The sequence below is a fragment of the Lithobates pipiens genome, unplaced genomic scaffold (genome assembly GCF_037356315.1).
Source record: "Lithobates pipiens isolate NorthernLeopardFrog02 unplaced genomic scaffold, aLitPip1_a1.2 Scaffold_23, whole genome shotgun sequence".
NCBI lineage: Eukaryota > Metazoa > Chordata > Amphibia > Anura > Ranidae > Lithobates > Lithobates pipiens.
Window position 1 is genome coordinate 107,309,606 of NW_027507785.1, and position 18,595 is coordinate 107,328,200.

The 18,595-nt window shown below is 44.7% G+C and overlaps 1 protein-coding gene across 1 annotated transcript in view; it reads right to left on the reverse strand.

Moving 5' to 3' along the window:
* Nucleotides 1-5,076: 5,076 nt before the first annotated feature.
* Nucleotides 5,077-18,595, reverse strand: part of RAB43 (RAB43, member RAS oncogene family) — a 40,226-nt gene continuing 26,707 nt past the window's right edge. The window contains exon 3 of the mRNA XM_077452152.1: nucleotides 5,077-8,542. Within this exon, the coding sequence (XP_077308278.1) occupies nucleotides 8,289-8,542 (254 nt within the window). The 3' untranslated portion in view covers nucleotides 5,077-8,288. The remainder of the gene's footprint in view (nucleotides 8,543-18,595) is intronic.

The window sequence follows — 18,595 nt, forward strand, 5'->3', positions numbered from 1 at the left end:
ACAGCTTCAACTCTTCTGGGAAGGCTGTCCACAAGGTTTAGGAGCGTGTCTATGGGAATGTTTGACCATTCTTCCAGAAGAGCATTTGTGAGGCCAGAAGCTTATGTGGGTGAGAAGGCCTGTCTCGCAGTCTTTGCTCTAATGCATCCCAAGGGTGTTCCATCAGGACAAGTCCAGTCCAGGTCCTCCACCCCAAAACTCGCTCACCCATGTCTTTTTGGACCTTGCTTTGTGCACTGGTGTGCAGTCATGTTGGAACAGGAAAGGGCGATCCCCACACTGTTTCCACAAAGTTGGGAGCATGAAATTGTCCAAAATGTCTTGGTATGCTGACACCTTAAGAGTTCCCTTCACTGGAACTGAGGGGCCAAGCCCAACCCCTGAAAAACAACCCCACATCATAATCCCCCCTCCACCAAATGATTTGGACCAGTGCACAAAGCAAGGCCCATAAAGACATGGATGAGCGAGTTTGTGGTGGAGGAACTTGACTGGCCTGCAGAGAGTCCTGATCTCAACCCGATAGAACACCTTTGGGATGAATTAGAGTGGAGACTGTGAGATGAGGCACGGTTGTGGGACGAGAAGGCCTGACTCACAAACGCGCTTCTGGAAGAATGGTCAAACATTCCCATAGACACTCCTAAACGTTCTTGACAGTCTTCCCAGAAGAGTTGAAGCTGTTAAAGCTGCAAAGGGTGGACCAACTTAATATTGAACCCTACAGACTAAGGCTGACCATACATTATACAATTTTCTTCTATAGATTTCCTTTAGATTCACCAAAACCATATAATATGAGGTCAAATCTGAACACTTTCAGTTTGTGTGTAATCAAACAGGCCCTTGTACTACACAGTTGAAGGTAAATCTAAAGGAAATTGAATAAGAAAATTGTATGGTGTAGTATTGTATGGCTTTAGGCTGGCCATACACTATACAATTTTCTTGTACAACTTTCCTTTAGATTTACCAAAACCATATAATAGTAGGGCAAACCAAAACACTTTCAATTTGTATGAAATCAGGTAGGCCCTTGCACTAGATAATTGAAGGTAAATATAAAGAAAATTGAATAAGAAAATTGTATGGTGTATGGCCAGCCTAAGTTCACACTGAATGTTGGTTTAAGATCGTCCGAGTTCAGCTGAACTCGCAGGATTTCAAACCTGCATTTCAGTCCGACTTCGGGGGCGATTTGAGAGACATCTGTGCAGGTTCATGCTCAGATGTCTATTGAAATTGCCCCTGAAGTCACCAAAAGTAGTGCAAGATCTACTTTTATGATTCAGTGCAGCGTTGCACCAAATCGGACAGTGCGGTTGCCGGCAATAGGCTCCGATTTGACATGTCAAATCAGCCCGGTGTGAATAAGGACTTAGACTGGGATGCCATTAAAGCTCATGTGCGTGTAAAGGTAGGTGTCCCAATGATAATATAGTGTGTGTACAGTGGGGCAAAAAAGTATTTAGTCAGCCACCAATTGTGCAAGTTCTCCCACTTAAAAAGATGAGAGAGGCCTGCAATTGTCATCATAGGTATACCTCAACTATGAGAGACAAAATGTGGAAACAAATCCAGACAATCACATTGTCTGATTTGGAAAGAATTTGCAAATTATGGTGGAAAATAAGTATTTGGTCAATATGAAAAGTTCATCTCAATACTTTGTTATATATATCCTTTGTTGGAAATGTCAGAGGCCAAACGTTTTCTGTAAGTCTTCACAAGGTTGTCACGCACTGTTGCTGGTATGTTGGCCCATTCCTCCATCCAGATCTCCTCTAGAGCAGTGATGTTTTGGGGCTGTCGCTGGACAACACGGACATTCAACTCCCTCCAAAGGTTTTCTATGGGGTTGAGGTCTGGAGACTGGCTAGGTTACTCCAGGACGTTGAAATGCTTCTTTACAAAGCCACTCCTTCTTTGCCCAGGCGGTGTTTGAGATCATTGTCATGCTGAAAGTCCCAGCCACATTTCATCTTCAATGCCCTTGCTGATGGGAGGAGGTTTGCACTCAAAATCTCACAATACATGGCCCCATTCATTCTTTCATGTACACGGATTAGTCATCCTGTTCCCTTTGCAGAGAAACAGCCCCAAGGCATGATGTTGCCACCCCCATGCTTCACAGTAGGTATGGTGTTCTTTGGTTGCAACTCAGCATTCTGTCTCCTCCAAACACGACGAGTTGTGTTTCTAACAAACAGTTCTACTTTGGTTTCAGCTAACCATATCATATTCTCCCAATCCTCTTCTGGATCATCCAAATGCTCTCTAGCAAACCTCAGACGGGCCCGGTCATGTACTGGCTTAAGCAGGGGGACACATCTGGCACTGTAGGATCAGAGTCCCTGGCGGCGTAGTGTGTTACTGATGGTAGCCTTTGTTACGTTGGTCCCAGCTCTCTGCAGGTCATTCACTAGGTCCCCCCGTGGTTCTGCGATTTTTGTTCACTGTTCTTGTGATCATTTTGACCCCACGGGGTGAGATCTTGCGTGGAACCCCAGATCGAGGGAGATTATAAGTGGTCTTGTATGTCTTCCATTTTCTAATTATTGCTCCCACAGTTGATTTCTTCACACCAAGCTGCTTGCCTATTGCAGATTCAGTCTTCCCAGCCTGGTGCAGGTCTACAATTTTGTTTCTAGTGTCCTTCGACGGCTCTTTGGTCTTCACCATAGTGGAGTTTGGAGTGTGACTATTTGAGGTTGTGGACAGGTGTCTTTTATACTGATAAGTTCAAACAGATGCCATTAATACAGGTAATGCTTGGAGGACAGAGGAGCCTCTTAAATATACAGGTCTGTGAGAGCCAGAAATCTTGCTGACTAATTGCTTATTTTTCACCATAATTTTCAAATAAATTCTTTCACAATTTGACAATGTGATTGTCTGGATTTGCCACATGTTGTCTCTCATAGTTCAGTTATACCTATGATGACAATTACAGGCCTGTCTCATCTTTTTAAGTGGGAGAACTTGCACAATGGGTGGTTGACTAAATACTTTGTGTGTGTGTGTGTGTGTGTGTGTGTGTGTGTGTGTGTGTGTGTGTGTGTGTGTGTGTGTGTGTGTGTGTGTGTGTGTGTGTGTGTGTGTGTGTGTGTGTATATATATATATATATATATATAAAAATATATACACACACACGCCACTATAGTAGGTACACTTATTCAATTGCTTGGTAACACAAATTGCTAATAAGCCAATCACATGGCAGCAACTTAAGGCATCTAGGACTTGGTGAAGATGACTTTCTGCATCAGACAAGACCAGTCACCCCGAGCATCGGAATGGGGATTTAGAAGACTTCGAACGTGGCATGGTTGTTGGTGCCAGACGGGCTGGTCTGAGTATTTCAAAAACTGATGATCTACTGGGATTTTTTACACACAATCATCTCTGGGGTTTACAGAGAATCAGTCCAAAAGAGAAAAATTTCTAGTGAGCAGTAGTTGTGTGGACGAAAATGCCTTGTTGAGGTCAGAGGAGAATGGGCAGACTGGTTTGAGATGACAGGCAACAGTAACTCAAATAACCACTTGTTACAACCAAGGTATGCAGAATACCATCTTTGAAACAGTTGGGTTCCAGCAGCAGAAGACCACACCAGGTGCCACTGTCTGTTAAGAACAGGAAACTGAGGCTACATTTTACACAGGCTCACCAAAATAGAAGATTGGAAAAACGTTGCCTGGTCTGAGGAGTCTCGATTTCACCTGTGACATTCAGCTGGTAGGGTCAGAATTAGGTGTAAACATGAAAGCATGGTTCCATCCTGCCCTGTATCAACAGTTCAGGCTGGTGGTGGTGTAATGATGTGGGGGGATATTTTCTTTGCACACTTTGGGCCCCTTAGTACCAATTGAGCATCGTTTAAACGGCACGGCCTACCTGAATATTGTTGCTGACCATGTCCATCCCTTTATGACTACAGTGTACCCCTCTTCTGGTGGCCCCTTCCAGCAGGATAATGCACCATGTCACAAAGATCAAACCATCTCACTACTGGTTTCTTAAACATGATAATGAGGTCACTGTACTCCAATGGCCCCTACAGTTACCAGATTGCAATCCAATAGAGCACCTTTGAGAGGTGTTGGAACGGGAGATTTGCATCATGGATGTGCAGCCAAAAAATCTGCAGCAACTGCGTGATGCCATCATGTCAATTTGGCCCAAAATCTCTGAGGAATGTTTTCAACACATTGTTGAATCGATTCCATGAATAATTAAGGCAGTTCTGAAGGTGAAAGGGGGGTCTAACCTGGTACTAGTAAGGTGTACCTAATAAAATTTCCCTCACTCATCTCCATACCTAGCAAGGAAGAGGATCCAATCGCCTCTGCAGACGCCTCCGGTAAGCGGCAGAGGGCACAGGAACGCGGTGGGAGCCCTCTCCTGCCCCCGATAAAAGTGATCTTGCGGCGAATCCACCACAGAGACCACAATTATCTGAAACCAGACCGCCGGCCGAAGAGGATACCGGGGTTATGGCACCTAGCTGCTGCCATAACAACGATTTTCCTCTTCAAAGTTAGGATGTATATCGCGGCAGTCCGGAAGTGGTTATCAGTACAGGTACATAGTGTTGTTGACAGTCCGTTCTAGGAAGTTAAGTTTAGAGGCTTTTTTTGGAATGCAAAAAAAAAAAAAAAAACACGGGTTCAGAAGCTGAGTTTAGAGGCATTTCAAGCGCCAACAGGCATTTTTCATTTTTGGCAATTTTGAAAATAAAAAATAAAAAATGTGTGTGTGTGTGTGTGTGTGTGTATATATATATATATATATATATTTTATATTATAAATATATATTGATATTATATATAGGTTGTGTGTATGTATATATATATTTTATTTTAAAGCTTCTAAATGCAAATGCTGACAGGGTCTCTAAGGACAAAGCCAACAACATCAGGCTTTATTTAAAAAAGAAAAACAAAATTACCTTTGGTTAAATTGGTAGACAATGATCCAAGACATCATTGTATACAGTATACGCACACAGCACCCATTTTGTTGTACATAACGACTGCTTAGTTATGTTTTTTTTTTTCACAAATAAATCAAACTTTTTACTTCTAAAATTATTTATTTCATACTTCTAAAATTATTTAAACTTTAAATATATCATCTATTTAAGAGAAAACACTTTGAGTAGTATATCAAACATCCTCTGAAATGTTAACTGATAGTATGATTGAGACATTGCACGTGACTCCCCGTCTTGAAATGTTCATTTGGTCACCCAAGTTTTAAAGATTCAGGAATGACTCCAAAGTCTTAAGAGGCTAAAGTGTCAAAGAAGAAGCATGAAAAATAAAATTAATAAAATAGATTTTTTTTTTTTATGTTCCAAATCTTAGAAAAAGATTCCAAAGTTTAGAAAAAATATCTACAAAAATGCAGGTTGTCCTACATATTTTTCAGTGGCTTCCTGCCACATGCAAAAAAAATTATCTTCTACTAAAAAGTTATTAAAATCATGTGCTATCATTATCAGAAAACAGCTAAGGTTCTCAGCCCAATGAGTACAAAGGCAATCGGTGTGGTTCATATACAAATTACAGTGCACAGATCCCTGTACTAACAGATTCTGCATCACTCACATAGGTGGACACCAGGTCCACTATTTTTGGCCATTGGTTCTCACTTCAACTTTTGCTCACTTAAAGGGAAGCCCTTGTGAACCAGGCCTTTATCGGCTTGTATTACAGCAGTGTGTACAGAAAACTTTTGAAAAGTATTTACAGAACTTTTAGCAAGCTTTGTTGAAGCCTTTAGGGCAGATCACACATGTGGCTAACATAGCTGCTCCTCTGAGAAGTGAGCCGTGGTGGATCATTTTTTTATAGAGGGCATTTGACAGGCTGCAAGACATGTCACCACCGCCTCGCCTGTTTAAACCCTTGAAATGCCACAACTGCAGCCCCATTCCAGTGGTGCTTCCGGCCAACAGTGACAAGCCATTCAAATCTTGCCACAAATGCACAGCAAGGGAGTCGGGGGTATTGGGGGCAGTGGTAAATCATTGGATTTTACTGCCCCCTGGCTGCTCGTGTGAACGAGACCTTAAAGCAGGGATCTCAAACTGGCGGCCCTCCAGCTGTTGCGAAACTACTAAAGTCCCATCATGACTCTGCCTGTGGGAGTCATGCTTGTAACTGTCAGCCTTGCAATGCCTTGTGGGACTTGTAGTTCTGTAACAGCTGGAGGGTCACCAGTTTGAGACCCCTGCGTTAAAGTGATAGTAAAGCCTCATTTTTTACATAAAAAAAAAAAAAAATGGAGGTTATACTTACCTGCTCTGTGCAATGGTTATGCACAGAGCGCTCCCTTTCCCCCTCTGTCCACTCCTAGCTGCTGGTGCCCCTTAGCAAGTCGTGTGCTATGCGGCACCCATGCAGGCATGCTCCTGAGCTGGGCTGTGTGTGTCCTTAGACACACATGGCTCGTTCCTGTCCCCTGCTCAAAGGATTTAACTAACAGTAGGAGGCTATGGCTTCTGCTGCTACCTCTGTCTCCTGTAAGATCAAGAGGAGGGAGAAGAGCTGCAACCAGGGCAGTGATGGATCACTGACAAGACTCTGGTAAGAATATAAAGTGGAACTTCACCCAAAAGGGCAGATCCTGCACTCCCTCCTCCTCTACATTTGGCATTTTTTTTTTGATTCCGCCAGGTACCCCCACTTTCGGTCAGATGGACCTGGTGATCTGAGCAGCCCCCCCCCCCCCCCCCCCAGCCTTATGGGACACATCACAGGACATCGCTGAATCCTGGGGCAGGCAAGTGTCCTTATATTAAAAGTCAGCAGTACTTTTTTTTTTGGGGGGGGGGGTCCAAATACTGCAGCTGCTGATTTTTAATAATCAAACACCTGTCCAGGGTCCAGCGTTGCGGTGGAACGAAACCCCGCTCATCTCTCCATCCTCTCTGCGGCGCTGGCATTGTAACTGTGGGCACCGCCACAGCCGGGCACCCACTGCGCAAGCTGCGCCACGACTGGCCAGGCAATCATCTAGGACCTGTGACATGTCCCAGATGATTGCCGAGAGGGAGGGGGAGGTGATCTGCCTTGCGGTGCACCAGGAGGGAGTGGGAGTATGGGACCCTCTGAAAAGTGACATGCTAAATGTGGCATGTCAGGGGGTCACCTCCCTTAAAGTGGAAGTTCCATTTTTGGGTGGAACTTCTCTTTAAGAGAGGGGGGAGACAGTTAACGGGGAGCTTTTGTTTTTCCCCAAGTTACAGTCAGTACTCCCATTATAATCTGTGTTGGATCTCCCCAAACTGGAAAGGTCCTTTAAAAGCTTCAACAAAATTGCTCATTAAACACACTGCTCTTGTACAAGCTGAAGCCCCAAGAATAGTGCCCCCTTCACAGGGGCCGTGTCTAATCAGTGGGAGATTCGTAAATAGATCCCCTGCTGAATTAGTGCAGAACATATCTTATGTCATTTGACAACACAAAACTTTTTTTTGCTGTAGGAGTTTTCCAGACCCATATTAGATCTTTGGGCAGCAGGATTGTAAATGGACTTGCACCCACCTCAAATCTATCAGGTTTAGGTCTGAAAAAATGGAAATACCTAGAAACCCTTTTCATTTTTTGTGCCAGATGCAGGCATGGAGGCAATCAGATGTAAACAGGTGCACATGCGTTTACATTTGCTTGCCCACAGACTTGCATGCAGCTTCTGATCAGGTCAGCTTCAGATTCTCCAAAGACCGAACCCAATTAGCTTCTAGTCCTTCAGATACCTAAAGTACAGATCTCTGGCAAAACTTACTTCTGAGCAGAGTTGGTTAGAACCTCGGTCAGATTTTTTTTTGTCATCTATGTCCAGACGGAGAGATTCTCCCTTACTTACTGTCCCGGTTACACAAAAGAAGGTAAGAAAATCTCAGCAGGGACACACATGACATCAAACGCCTAACCAGTATTCCAGCCTGAATTAAAGTGCTTTTATTGTTTTCTGTGTCCTCAGAGAGATTCAGCTCACTTCCTGCCCCAGTGACAACAAGAAGTTAATGGAAATCTTCACAATGAGGACACAGGCAATAAAACCATGACAGATTTTCTAAGCCTTCCCTACTCTATATAAAACAAGAAAAGTGCCCAGTGTTCTTCTTCCACCATAGGACCTGCTGCCTTTAAGTTCAACTAATACTGTCAGCATGCAAGCTGCAGATTGAGAGTTGTAGTTTTGATGAAAGTGGAAAAGCCCATTTACTGATGACACCAATCTATAGCTAAAGGTAACAGGCTAGAAAAAACGATCATCAACAGGCACATCCCCAAGACTCCCCAGCCATGTCTTTGCTGTCAAGTTTTATACTATCTGCTGGTTTTTCAGTGAAGACTGGTCCTCCATGCCTCATCATCAGCTCCATGGCCATCTTCACAAAGGCCTCCTCCACGTTACTGGAATCCTTTGCTGAGGTCTCGACGACGCTGATGATGTCATAATGTTTTGCCAGGTTTTCAGCATCTTGTAGTGGGACATCTCGAAAATCGTGCATATCAGATTTGTTTCCTGTAGAACAAAGGTTGTACTTCGTTATGGCACATACTGATCCACCAACCTCACAAAACTTAATATGCTATTCTACAGCCCTATGAAAAATATTTCAAAAATGTATTGAAGTATTATGTATTAAAGTGCCTGAACAAAGAACAGTCTATTCATTCTCCCAACCAATCAGTTTCTCCACTTACTGTTGCTAGGGCAGGTGAGAACATTTCTTTTGATAGCTGAACAGGGTTTTTGAATGGAAATATTGTGCCCTAACCTTGACCCAAGTGGTTGCAGTACATCCGTATTTGCTGCCTACCGAACGCAATATGGGGATCTTTTTTTTTTCTATGCCGCAAAAGGTACAACCCAATACAACTGCCTTACAGCTTAAAGCAATAATAAACCCAAAAGAAAAATGTAATATATTGCAGCCTACCAATCCCTCATACTGTGTAAGCTTAAAAAGTTGCAACCTGGAGCCCCCACATGGCCAACCCTCTTCCCTCTTAGCAGCAGAACCACAGAGTAGCAAAGAGAAGGTAAGTATGGGCCGCTGGTGGACCTGCCATTAAAGCGAACCTATTGCTTTGACTAGTATAGCCACAATAGTCACAAGCAAAGGTTCACCTAAGACTACTGGCTTATGGTATTGGCTGCATTATCAGACCCCAGACCAGTTAAAGGAGTTCTAAGTTCATAGAACATACTTTCATTTTATAACATCTGCACTGTAAGGCTGAGTTCACACTGGCATTAAGAGCAGGTGTTTGAGAGGCGTAAAAAAAGGCCCCTCAAACGCCTATGCACAAGATACAATAGTGCTGTTCACACTAAGCGTCCCTTCAAAATTGAAGCCTCGTGTTGAGTGAGGAGGCGTTTGAAGCCTTTCAACTCCTCCCATTCAAGTCTATGGCCAAATGCTCTGGCAGGCAGTTGGCGAGTGGTTGTGGGGCATTAAAGCGGAGTTCCACCCTAAAGTGGAACTTCCGCTCATCGGAAACCCTCCCCCCCTCCGGTGCCACAGCTGGCATTTTTCAGGGGGAGGGGGGTGCAGATACCTGTCTAAGATAGGTATTTGCACCCACTTCCGGGCATAGACTCCCACGGGAGTCTATGCTTCTTCCTGTCCCGCTGCGCTGTCTGCTGGGACACACACGGGTCCCAGAGAAAGCGGGGACCATTCCCATTGTGACTCGAGCATGCGCAGTAGGGAACCGGGATGTGAAGCCGCAATGCTTCCCTTCCTGATTCCCTCACCGAGAATGGCGGTGGCAGCAGCCGAGAGATCGATCGGCCTCAGCTGCCGACATTGCTGGACTCTGGGACAGGTGAGTGTCCATTTATTAAAAGTCAGCAGCTGTAGTATTTATAGCTGCTGGTTTTTAATATTTTTTTTCCAGTGGAATCCCTCTTTAAGATTCGTTCATTTACTGTAATGGAATAGGCATTTATGCAGCAGTTTTAACACTTGCCAAACGCTTCAAAACTGCCCATAGGGCATTTGGGGAGCATTTTTAACTCCTCATTAATGCTTGTAAAATGCCTGTCTAGCGTCCAAACTAAAGTTTGACGCCTGTCTTATGCCCATCCTAGCGCCATACAAACACTATAGGAGCGTTTGTTGTGCATTAGAAATTTAGTCAAGTGAGAACAAACCCTTAGAGCCCTTTCACACTGCCAGCGCCTGGGCGTCGGTGGTAAAGCACCTCTAGTTTTAGTGGCGCTTTACTGTCATTTTTGCGGCACTTTTCGGCCGCTAACAGGCACTTTTAACTCTGCTAACAGCTGAATAAAGGGTTAAAAGCACCCGCAAAGTACTGCTGCCGAGGCGCTTTGGCGCCATGCCCATCAATGGGCAGGGGCGCTTTAGGAGCGGTGTATGAACCGCTCCTAAAGCGCCTCAAAGAAGACTTTTTCTGGCTTCCTACCAGCGCAGCGCCCCAGTGTGAAAGCACTCGGGTTTTTACACTGGGGCTGCAGATGAGGCTTTTTACAGGCACTATTTTTAGCGCTAAAGCACCTGAAAAACGCCTCCAGTGTGAAAGCGGTCTTATAGAATTAAAATCCAATACAGGCAGTCCCCGTGTCATGAACAAGATTCAAGGTTCTGTAGGTTTGTTTTTCAAGTTGAATTTGCATGTAAGTTGGAACAGGTAAATTTTTTAGGTGCAACTCAAGCCAAAAAATATTACATTTTGGACAGCATAGGGAAGGGTTATCTGGCCATGCCGAGATGTGGGATTGCTGACAGGTCCACCGGACAGTTGGTGGCAGCATGCGGTGAGCAGCAAGATGGCCATCCAGGACCAGTAGGACGTCATGGTTCCTCCGTTCTTAAGTACGAGTCATATGCAAGTCAGATGTTTGTAACTCGGGGACTGCCTGTATAAGCTTGCTTCTCCTTTAGTATTGTGAGCTTTACCTGTCTGCTGGCAATCTCTTTCCACATTTTCCTGAATTCCTTGCATGCTTTGCAGCTTCTCTTCTGCCGTTTAATTTCTAAGGACTACATATCCCATGGTACCTTTCTGCCTCAAGTAGCGATGCCCTGCCTATTCCTCTTCTCAACACCTCTGTAGATCAGATGGCAGGCTCTGTGAAATGTGTGACACAGCAGTGTCTACTAATAGGGCTTCGTGAATACGTGTTGCGGAATTCAAGAAAGTAAGTGTGTGGAGATCTTCACAAAGTTTTCAAACTTCAATATCGTTTAGATTAATAGGAGTAGACTAGAAATAATTGAAATACAATGTGGAAATGAATTACATTCTGACCGCAGATATGCTTTAAAGGCATTGTAAACCGTTGAGGTTTTTTCATTCCATGCATTAAGGTGAAAAACCTTCTGTAGTGCAGCTGTCCCCAGAGCCCCCCTTATACTTACCTGAACCTGATGGATTCAGAGACGGGGACAAGCACAGCAGCTCCAGCCCCTGTCTTGGGTCCTCATTGGATTGATAGAAGTAGGAGCCATTGGCTCCCACTGCTGTCAATCAAATCCAGTGACATGGAAGCCGGGGGGCGTAGCCAAGTCCTGCGGTCTATGTCAATGGACGCAACAGCAGGACTCGGGAGCGTGCCCGCACAAGTGACCCCTTACAAAGCAGCTACCCATGAGGGAACTCTAGAAGAGGAGCCAGAAGCGCCACTGAGGGACCCCAGAAAAGGAGGATCGGAGCCGATCTGATCTGTGCACAACCCTTGTACAAAGGAGACAAGAGTAACAGGTTTGTTATTTAAAAAAAAAAAAAAAAAAAAAAAAAAAATGAACCTTTACAGCCCCTTTTAATGACATCTTCTAGTGCTGTCAGATGCCAGGGCTTGACAAATTTGTTTTGAATCGAGGAGCCAGTTTTTTTTTTTTAAACAATTCTTACAGGGGAACATGTAATGTGTTCCTGAAGGTGAACTTATCCTTTAACCCTTTCACAGGCAGAGCAGTTTTTGCACACCTTGAAAAAAAAATTTGAGGCCTGAAGATTAAATAAAACCCACAAACATTAGACATTAGACAGAGATTAGCAGACACCCTAGAGCAGCCCTCAAAAATTCCTCTCGCACGCTCGCATTTTGTGAGTGGATTTTGAGGGCTGGCGAGAGAAGGGCTGCCTGGGAGCCAGAGGACGACCGCCAATCACAGAGGGGAAGAGAGGAGAGCCACCACTGGATGATCAGAGCAGGGAACATCACAGCTTTCGTTTCAATAGCTGTGTTTTTTCCCGCTGTGTGCCAGCACATAAGCCCCTCCTCTTTTTCCAGGACTTTGAAAGACAGACCACCCGTCCAATCCTAGGACGGGTGACATGTATCAAAGTTCCCTGAACAAGGGGAGGGGCTTATGTGACGGCGCACTGCGGGGGAACACACAGCTTTTGAAACGAAAGCGGTGATGTTCCCTGCTCTGATCATCCAGTGGCGGCTCTCCTCTCTTCCCCTCCACAGGTAGGCTACACTGGCGGGACACAGGCTGCACTGACGGGACACAGGCAAGCTGCATTGATGGGAATGGATAAAGTTGTTAATATTTTTAGAACTTAATTGCATAAAACATTAAAGTGTCATTTCATGAGATAATTTAGGAGGGCGGGTTTAGGGGCAAGGCAGGGTAGGGGTTTGGCAAAGCAACTGGTGGGGAGTAACCCTTGAGGCCTGGCTAGCAGCTAAGGACTTGGAATTTTGAGCCTTGCCCTAGAGAATAAAATGGTGGTAGTTCCAATTTTTTTTATGTCACACTATATTACTGCAAAACAAACAAAAAAAACACAACACAACAACACATGAAAAGTTACTTTTAGTGGGCACCAAAACACAATAAATTACCAAATTACTTTGGTAAAATATAAAAGCTAATGTTGCACCAAGTAAATAGATACCAAACATGTCAAACCTTAACCCTTCATGACTGCGCTATAGCCGAATGACAGCTACAATGAGGTCGCACATTGCCAGGGCGGCATTATATGACACCCTCCCGTGCTCACGCTTCCCACGCACATCGGCAGTGATTGATGAGTAGGGTTTGGGGAGCTGAGGTGCCAGGACGAAATTCTTGTCACCATGGCGACCTAGTGTTTGTCAAGCCCTGTCAAATACTGTAAACTGAAATAAAGTAACCACATGGACTTATTAGTAAGTAAAAAGGTACCTTAAAAATGGACAGCCTGCCTAAGGGTTCTCAGCACACCAGGCCCTACAGCAGATGGCTGACAGCTTGGTGACACGGGTATGGCTACACCTGGCCACACTCCTGTCCAGGGGGAACAGGTGTTTGGGAAGGACAATCAATTCAATAGAGAACAGAGACAATAGAGCGCAAATACTCCAGCACTGCACACACCCTGACAGTTTATCTTCAATGTCGGCAGCACATTAGAGTGCATAGGACTAGAGGACAACCAAGAAGGCAACACAGCAATAAAGATAAAGGGCAAAGCAGAAAGCCTGGGAGGCAAACACACTCCACCTTCACAGGCCTCTTAGCTTTTGATGAGAGTATTTTTGTCATCAGGTAGAAAAATATTGACAGGTGTCCTTATAGAGAATACAAGGGTGGAAATGAATGTTCTTAAATAGAAAAAAAAGACAAGGCAGCAGAAAAGACCGCAGAGAGATAAAGGAATCCATTTAAAATGGTTATTGGAAAGCTTTAAAGTGGTTGTAAGAGTAATTAAAAAACAAAAAAAACAAACAAAAACAAACTTATTATACTTACCTCCACTGTGCAGCTCATTTTGCAAAGAATGGCCTCGAACATCCTCTTCCGGGGTCCCCCGGCGGCTCCTCCCCACATCAGATAACCCCCTAGGAGAAGGGCTCTACGGGGGGGGGGGGTTACCTTGTGGGCGTGCTCCAGAGTCCAGCAGATTGTATTTGATTGACAGCAGCGGGAGCCAATGGCTACACGGCTATCAATCTATCCAATCAAGAGCCGGGAGCCTGTGAAGAGAGAGACAGCGCATCCCGCTGACTGAATGAAGGGGTTCAGGTAAGTAAAACGGGGGGGGGGGATCCTGTGATGTCCCCCCCCGCTGTGTCCGTGGGCTCTGTCCTCCACCCGATGCCTCTGTGTGACGGGCTCCATTCCCTGCGAGCGTTGCAACGCACTGAGGCGGAGCCTCACAGAAAATTTAAAAAACAGAAAATTCATAAAACATACAGTACAATGTAATCTTACAGATCACATGACTGTATCAAATCATTTCACATCCCTTTTGTCCCTGGTGCTTTGTCCAGTGCATTGCATACAGTTTTATATTATATATACTGTTCTTTCTGCCTGGAAACTTGAGATTGTCCATAGCAACTAAAAAGTGTCCCTTTACATCAAAAGTGGTTTTAGACCAGCTAGAAAACAGCAATAGTAAATTAGAACACTTTCAGAATTGAGCGATAGTGAATCGTGGGGAAATTCATTTTATTATTTTTTTTTTATAATTATTTAGTATATTTATCATACCCGGGATATCTACCTAGACTCTTGTTTGGATAGATTTAAGTGTATTATTGCTAAGAATTACAGGCCTACAATATACAGCGCCAACTTTCTACGCAAAACAATTGTACCGCTTGGAGACGCAAAAATCTGGCATAATCATACCGCCAGGCTGGTAATAACCCAATGAGGATTTAACACTATTTTAAAAGGCTTGTTATGTCTAGGGATACCAGGATAAGGAAAAACACCTTATTCTGCATTCTAGCAGGCTCCTTCAAATGGTGTGACTCGTTCCCTGCAGCCTCCTCACGACCATGGTTGCATGCTCTCCCTCCTACAGGGTTAATAGCCCTGCATTGTACAGGATGATGCCACGGCACAGCAACAGAGTGTGAGACAGGATAGGAATCTTGACTGTTCCCCCTTCCCCCTAGACCAGGGGTCTCAAACTGGCGGCCCCCAGCTGTTGCAAAACTACAACTACCATTATGCCTCTGCCTTTGGGAGTCCTGCTTGTAACTGTCAGCAGCTTGCAATGCCTCATGGGACTTGTAGTTCTGCAACAGCTGGGGGAGGGCACAGGTTGAGCACCCATGCCCTGGACTTACTGTAATTAGCATTTAACCCTTGCAGGGAGTGGGGCTTTAACAAAGCAAAAAAGGCTGTTATAGGAGAGCTCTGCATTCCGATCATGTAAATACACCATCTTTAATGAATTTTAAACTTCAAATGTATTTGAAATAAAAAACAAAAAAAAAAAAAAAAACAGTATCTTATCCACCATTATCTGCATATCTCCATTCCTTTTTTTTCTCCTGTGGGCTTGCATTTTCTTTATTTGTACATAGAGAGCTCGTCAGTACGGCTCCATGCACACTGGGCTTAAAAAAGAAACGTCTGTTGTCTTGACAGTAAAAACACACATATAGAGCATTTTCTATACAAAGTTTAGACGAGTTTAGAAGTTTTACAATTTTTTCTGCCAGTAAGCTCCAATCAGAAAGGTTTTTTTTTCCTGCCTCTAATCATTGAACTTAAAATATGCCTGTAATCGTCCTAATGTGTATGGACACATAGGATAACATTGAGCTGCTTCTACAGGCAGAACACTAAACTGTAGAAGCAACATTTTTTTTAAGCCAGTGTGCACGGAGCTTTAGACCTTTCCCAGTGACGCCCTGTCCTTCAGTAACGCTCCCAGAAAATGTCAATGCAAGGAGCAGCGTTGTCACCCTAGGGTGCACACTCTTGCTATGACTGCTGTCTCCTATCTGTGGGTTTCTCCACCTCCGATGAGGGTGGCATGAAAGAAGAATTGGATTCGAAATTTTAGAAAATCTTGTGCGCCATACATAGATCAAGTAAGTGCCAGCTCACAATATGTGGTGCAGAAATTGCATGCAATTTTGAACAAGAATCGCACTGCATGTGATTCTTCAACTGTGCGATTTGAGCCGAATCCGCACCCTTTTTCGACGGCACCAAAATCAGATTGCATAGGCGTTCACACCTATGCGATTTGATTCTGCAAATCGTCTTGTGAACAGATTTTGGGGCGTTTACATACACACCAATAGCACTTTGCATGAACGGGTGCGATCTGTTACATAGTAAGGTTGAATAAAGACACCAGTCCATCCTGAGTGAGTGTCTACAGTTGTCCCTATCCCTGTACATCACACACTCACATCGGTCCCTACCCTCAAGGAGCCCACAATCTAAGGTCCCCATTCATATACTAGGGCCAATTTTGGACAGAAGCCAACTAACCTGCCTGCATGTCTTTGGAGTGTGGGAGGAAACCAGAGTACCCAGAGGAAACCCACGCAGGCACAGGGAGAACATGCAAACTCCAGGCAGGTAGAGTCGTGGTTGGGATTACTGCTAGGTGAGAGTGCTAACCACTACACCACTGTGTCTCCCAAATTATGGGGCGGAATCATGTGGTTCACTTAAGTAAGAAAAAAAAATAAAATACTTCCAAGGAATGGAGCTTGCCAATACTGCTATCTTCCAGCCCTCCCCCTGCAGCATCCAGATGGTCCTGAACTAACAATACTGCCCAGAGCTGTCAGAATTCTTAACATGCCAATTATGTGTTATTAGCATTCCGCCTCGTACTTTGCCCTGGGCTGCACACACAACTTTGTATAGCTGGCCATAGGCTGCTAGAATTATGGTCTAGTTTTCAATATAAGAATATTCTTTCAATTTTCGAATCATTAGTGGGGCCAAATAGACATCAGATTTCTATTGCGGTCCTGAGAAAATTTGAAGGAGCAGGACAGAAACGTTTTTCTTGAAAAGGACACATTTCCAACAGTGTATGTGGTTTTCATTCTGGAATGTCCATTCACAACAAAATGGAATGTTAAAGCAAATTAAAAATTTTTGTAAAGTGTTTTTGAATGTCATTCTTCAAGTCATTCCAGTCGTTCCAAAATCTACTAGTGTATGGGCAGCTTTAGTCTCACTAGAAGAAATTAAGGCAATATCCGTTTACACAGGGCAGACCCTGCCAGTGGATTTGCCTACTTAGCAGAGAATCTCTCCGCTGATTCCCGCTGAGCAAGCGGATGACAGATCCATGTCTGCCCCACTGATGCAGAGCGGACACAGACACAGCCTGCTGTCTATCTACCACCTGTCTATTTCCATCTGACTGTAATCCGATGCGAGGATCGGCATGCCGGCGGGTGTCAGTGGACATGTCTGCTAACATCCGCCACTCCGTAGAGAGCGATGTAGGCTCTGATCTGGTCCGCCTTGACAGACATGTGGACCCGATCGTAACGTTTTCGGGTAAAAGGGGCCTAATAGTAAGGAAGAATTCCAAGTATGGTTTGAACAATGGGGGGGGGGGGGGGTCATGCTCTTCACCGCATCCAATATTCATTTAGAAAGTGCAAAATGAGTTCTCTGTGCCAAGCTGCCGACCTCCTGTGTTCAGAATGCAGCAGGCCAGCCGCTCAGCACAGGACCCAAAAGTGGAGATCACTGAAGTATTGGTGTCTACTTTCGTGGTTTCCAGCTTCCAGGGGCATTGACCGGGAATACCTGGTCGATGCCCCTGGAAGCTGAACCATAGTCTATACATAGGTTATATTACTCCAAGCTGAACCAATGTAAGCATGTATGAAAGATCCATAGCTGGAATATTTAAAGCAGGAAGGGTTTCTCTATATGCAGTCTGAGCGTTGACAAACATGGTTTGCGCTGAGCAAAATAGCACTGGTATGTGATTATGTTAGGGGCTCTGTGACTAAAACTGATCCATCATTATGTTGGGCTATTTTATTAGCCAATATGAATGTCTAAAAGGCAGAAAAAAAAATCACCAAAGTTTTGCCTGCTATACATGCAGCAGGTTTATTTTTTCTTAAGCCTAGGTTCACACCATAGCGATGCAGGTACCAGCGCAATTCAGGCGGCAGTTCCCACATCGTATCTCTCCCTCAGGAAGTTCACAATGCCCTATGCGAACGCTGCGGTTGTCAATACAATAGAATAGCCCACGGATACAATAGTAATGACACCCCCAGATTAGTTCACAGATTGCAGTGCGAACGGTGGATCCGGACAGGAATCGGATCGCATGGTGAGAACACCCATGCGATCCGATTCCAGTGCGGGGGTGGAGTCCCTGCAGGTTTTTTCGGTGAATTTGCATTGCACAGACATCGTATGTGATCGGCACTGCAGTGCGGGTGCAAATCAAATGCGATGTTTGTGTTCGCTATACTGAGAACCCAGGCTTAAAGCGGAGCTCCACCCAAAAGTGGAACTTCCGCTTTAAGCACTCCTCGTCCCCTTATGTGCCACATGTAATTTTTTTTGGGGGGGGTGTTTAGTTTTGAAGAGGGACTTCCTGGTTCTGCCTAGGCGGTGACTCCTCTCCCCCTAGTCGGCCCCCCCCTCTCGGCAATCTTCTGGGACATGTGGCAGGTCCCAGAAGATTGCCTATCCACTGGGAGAGCGCAGCGTGACTTGCAGGGTTTTCCCAGTCGTGAAGCCGCAAGCTGTCACGGCTGGGTGCAGGGCTCTGTGCAGCCGCATTGTTGGACCGTGGAACAGGTAAGTGTCTGTTTATTAAAAGTCAGCAGCTACTCTTTTTGTAGCTGCTGACTTTTAATAAA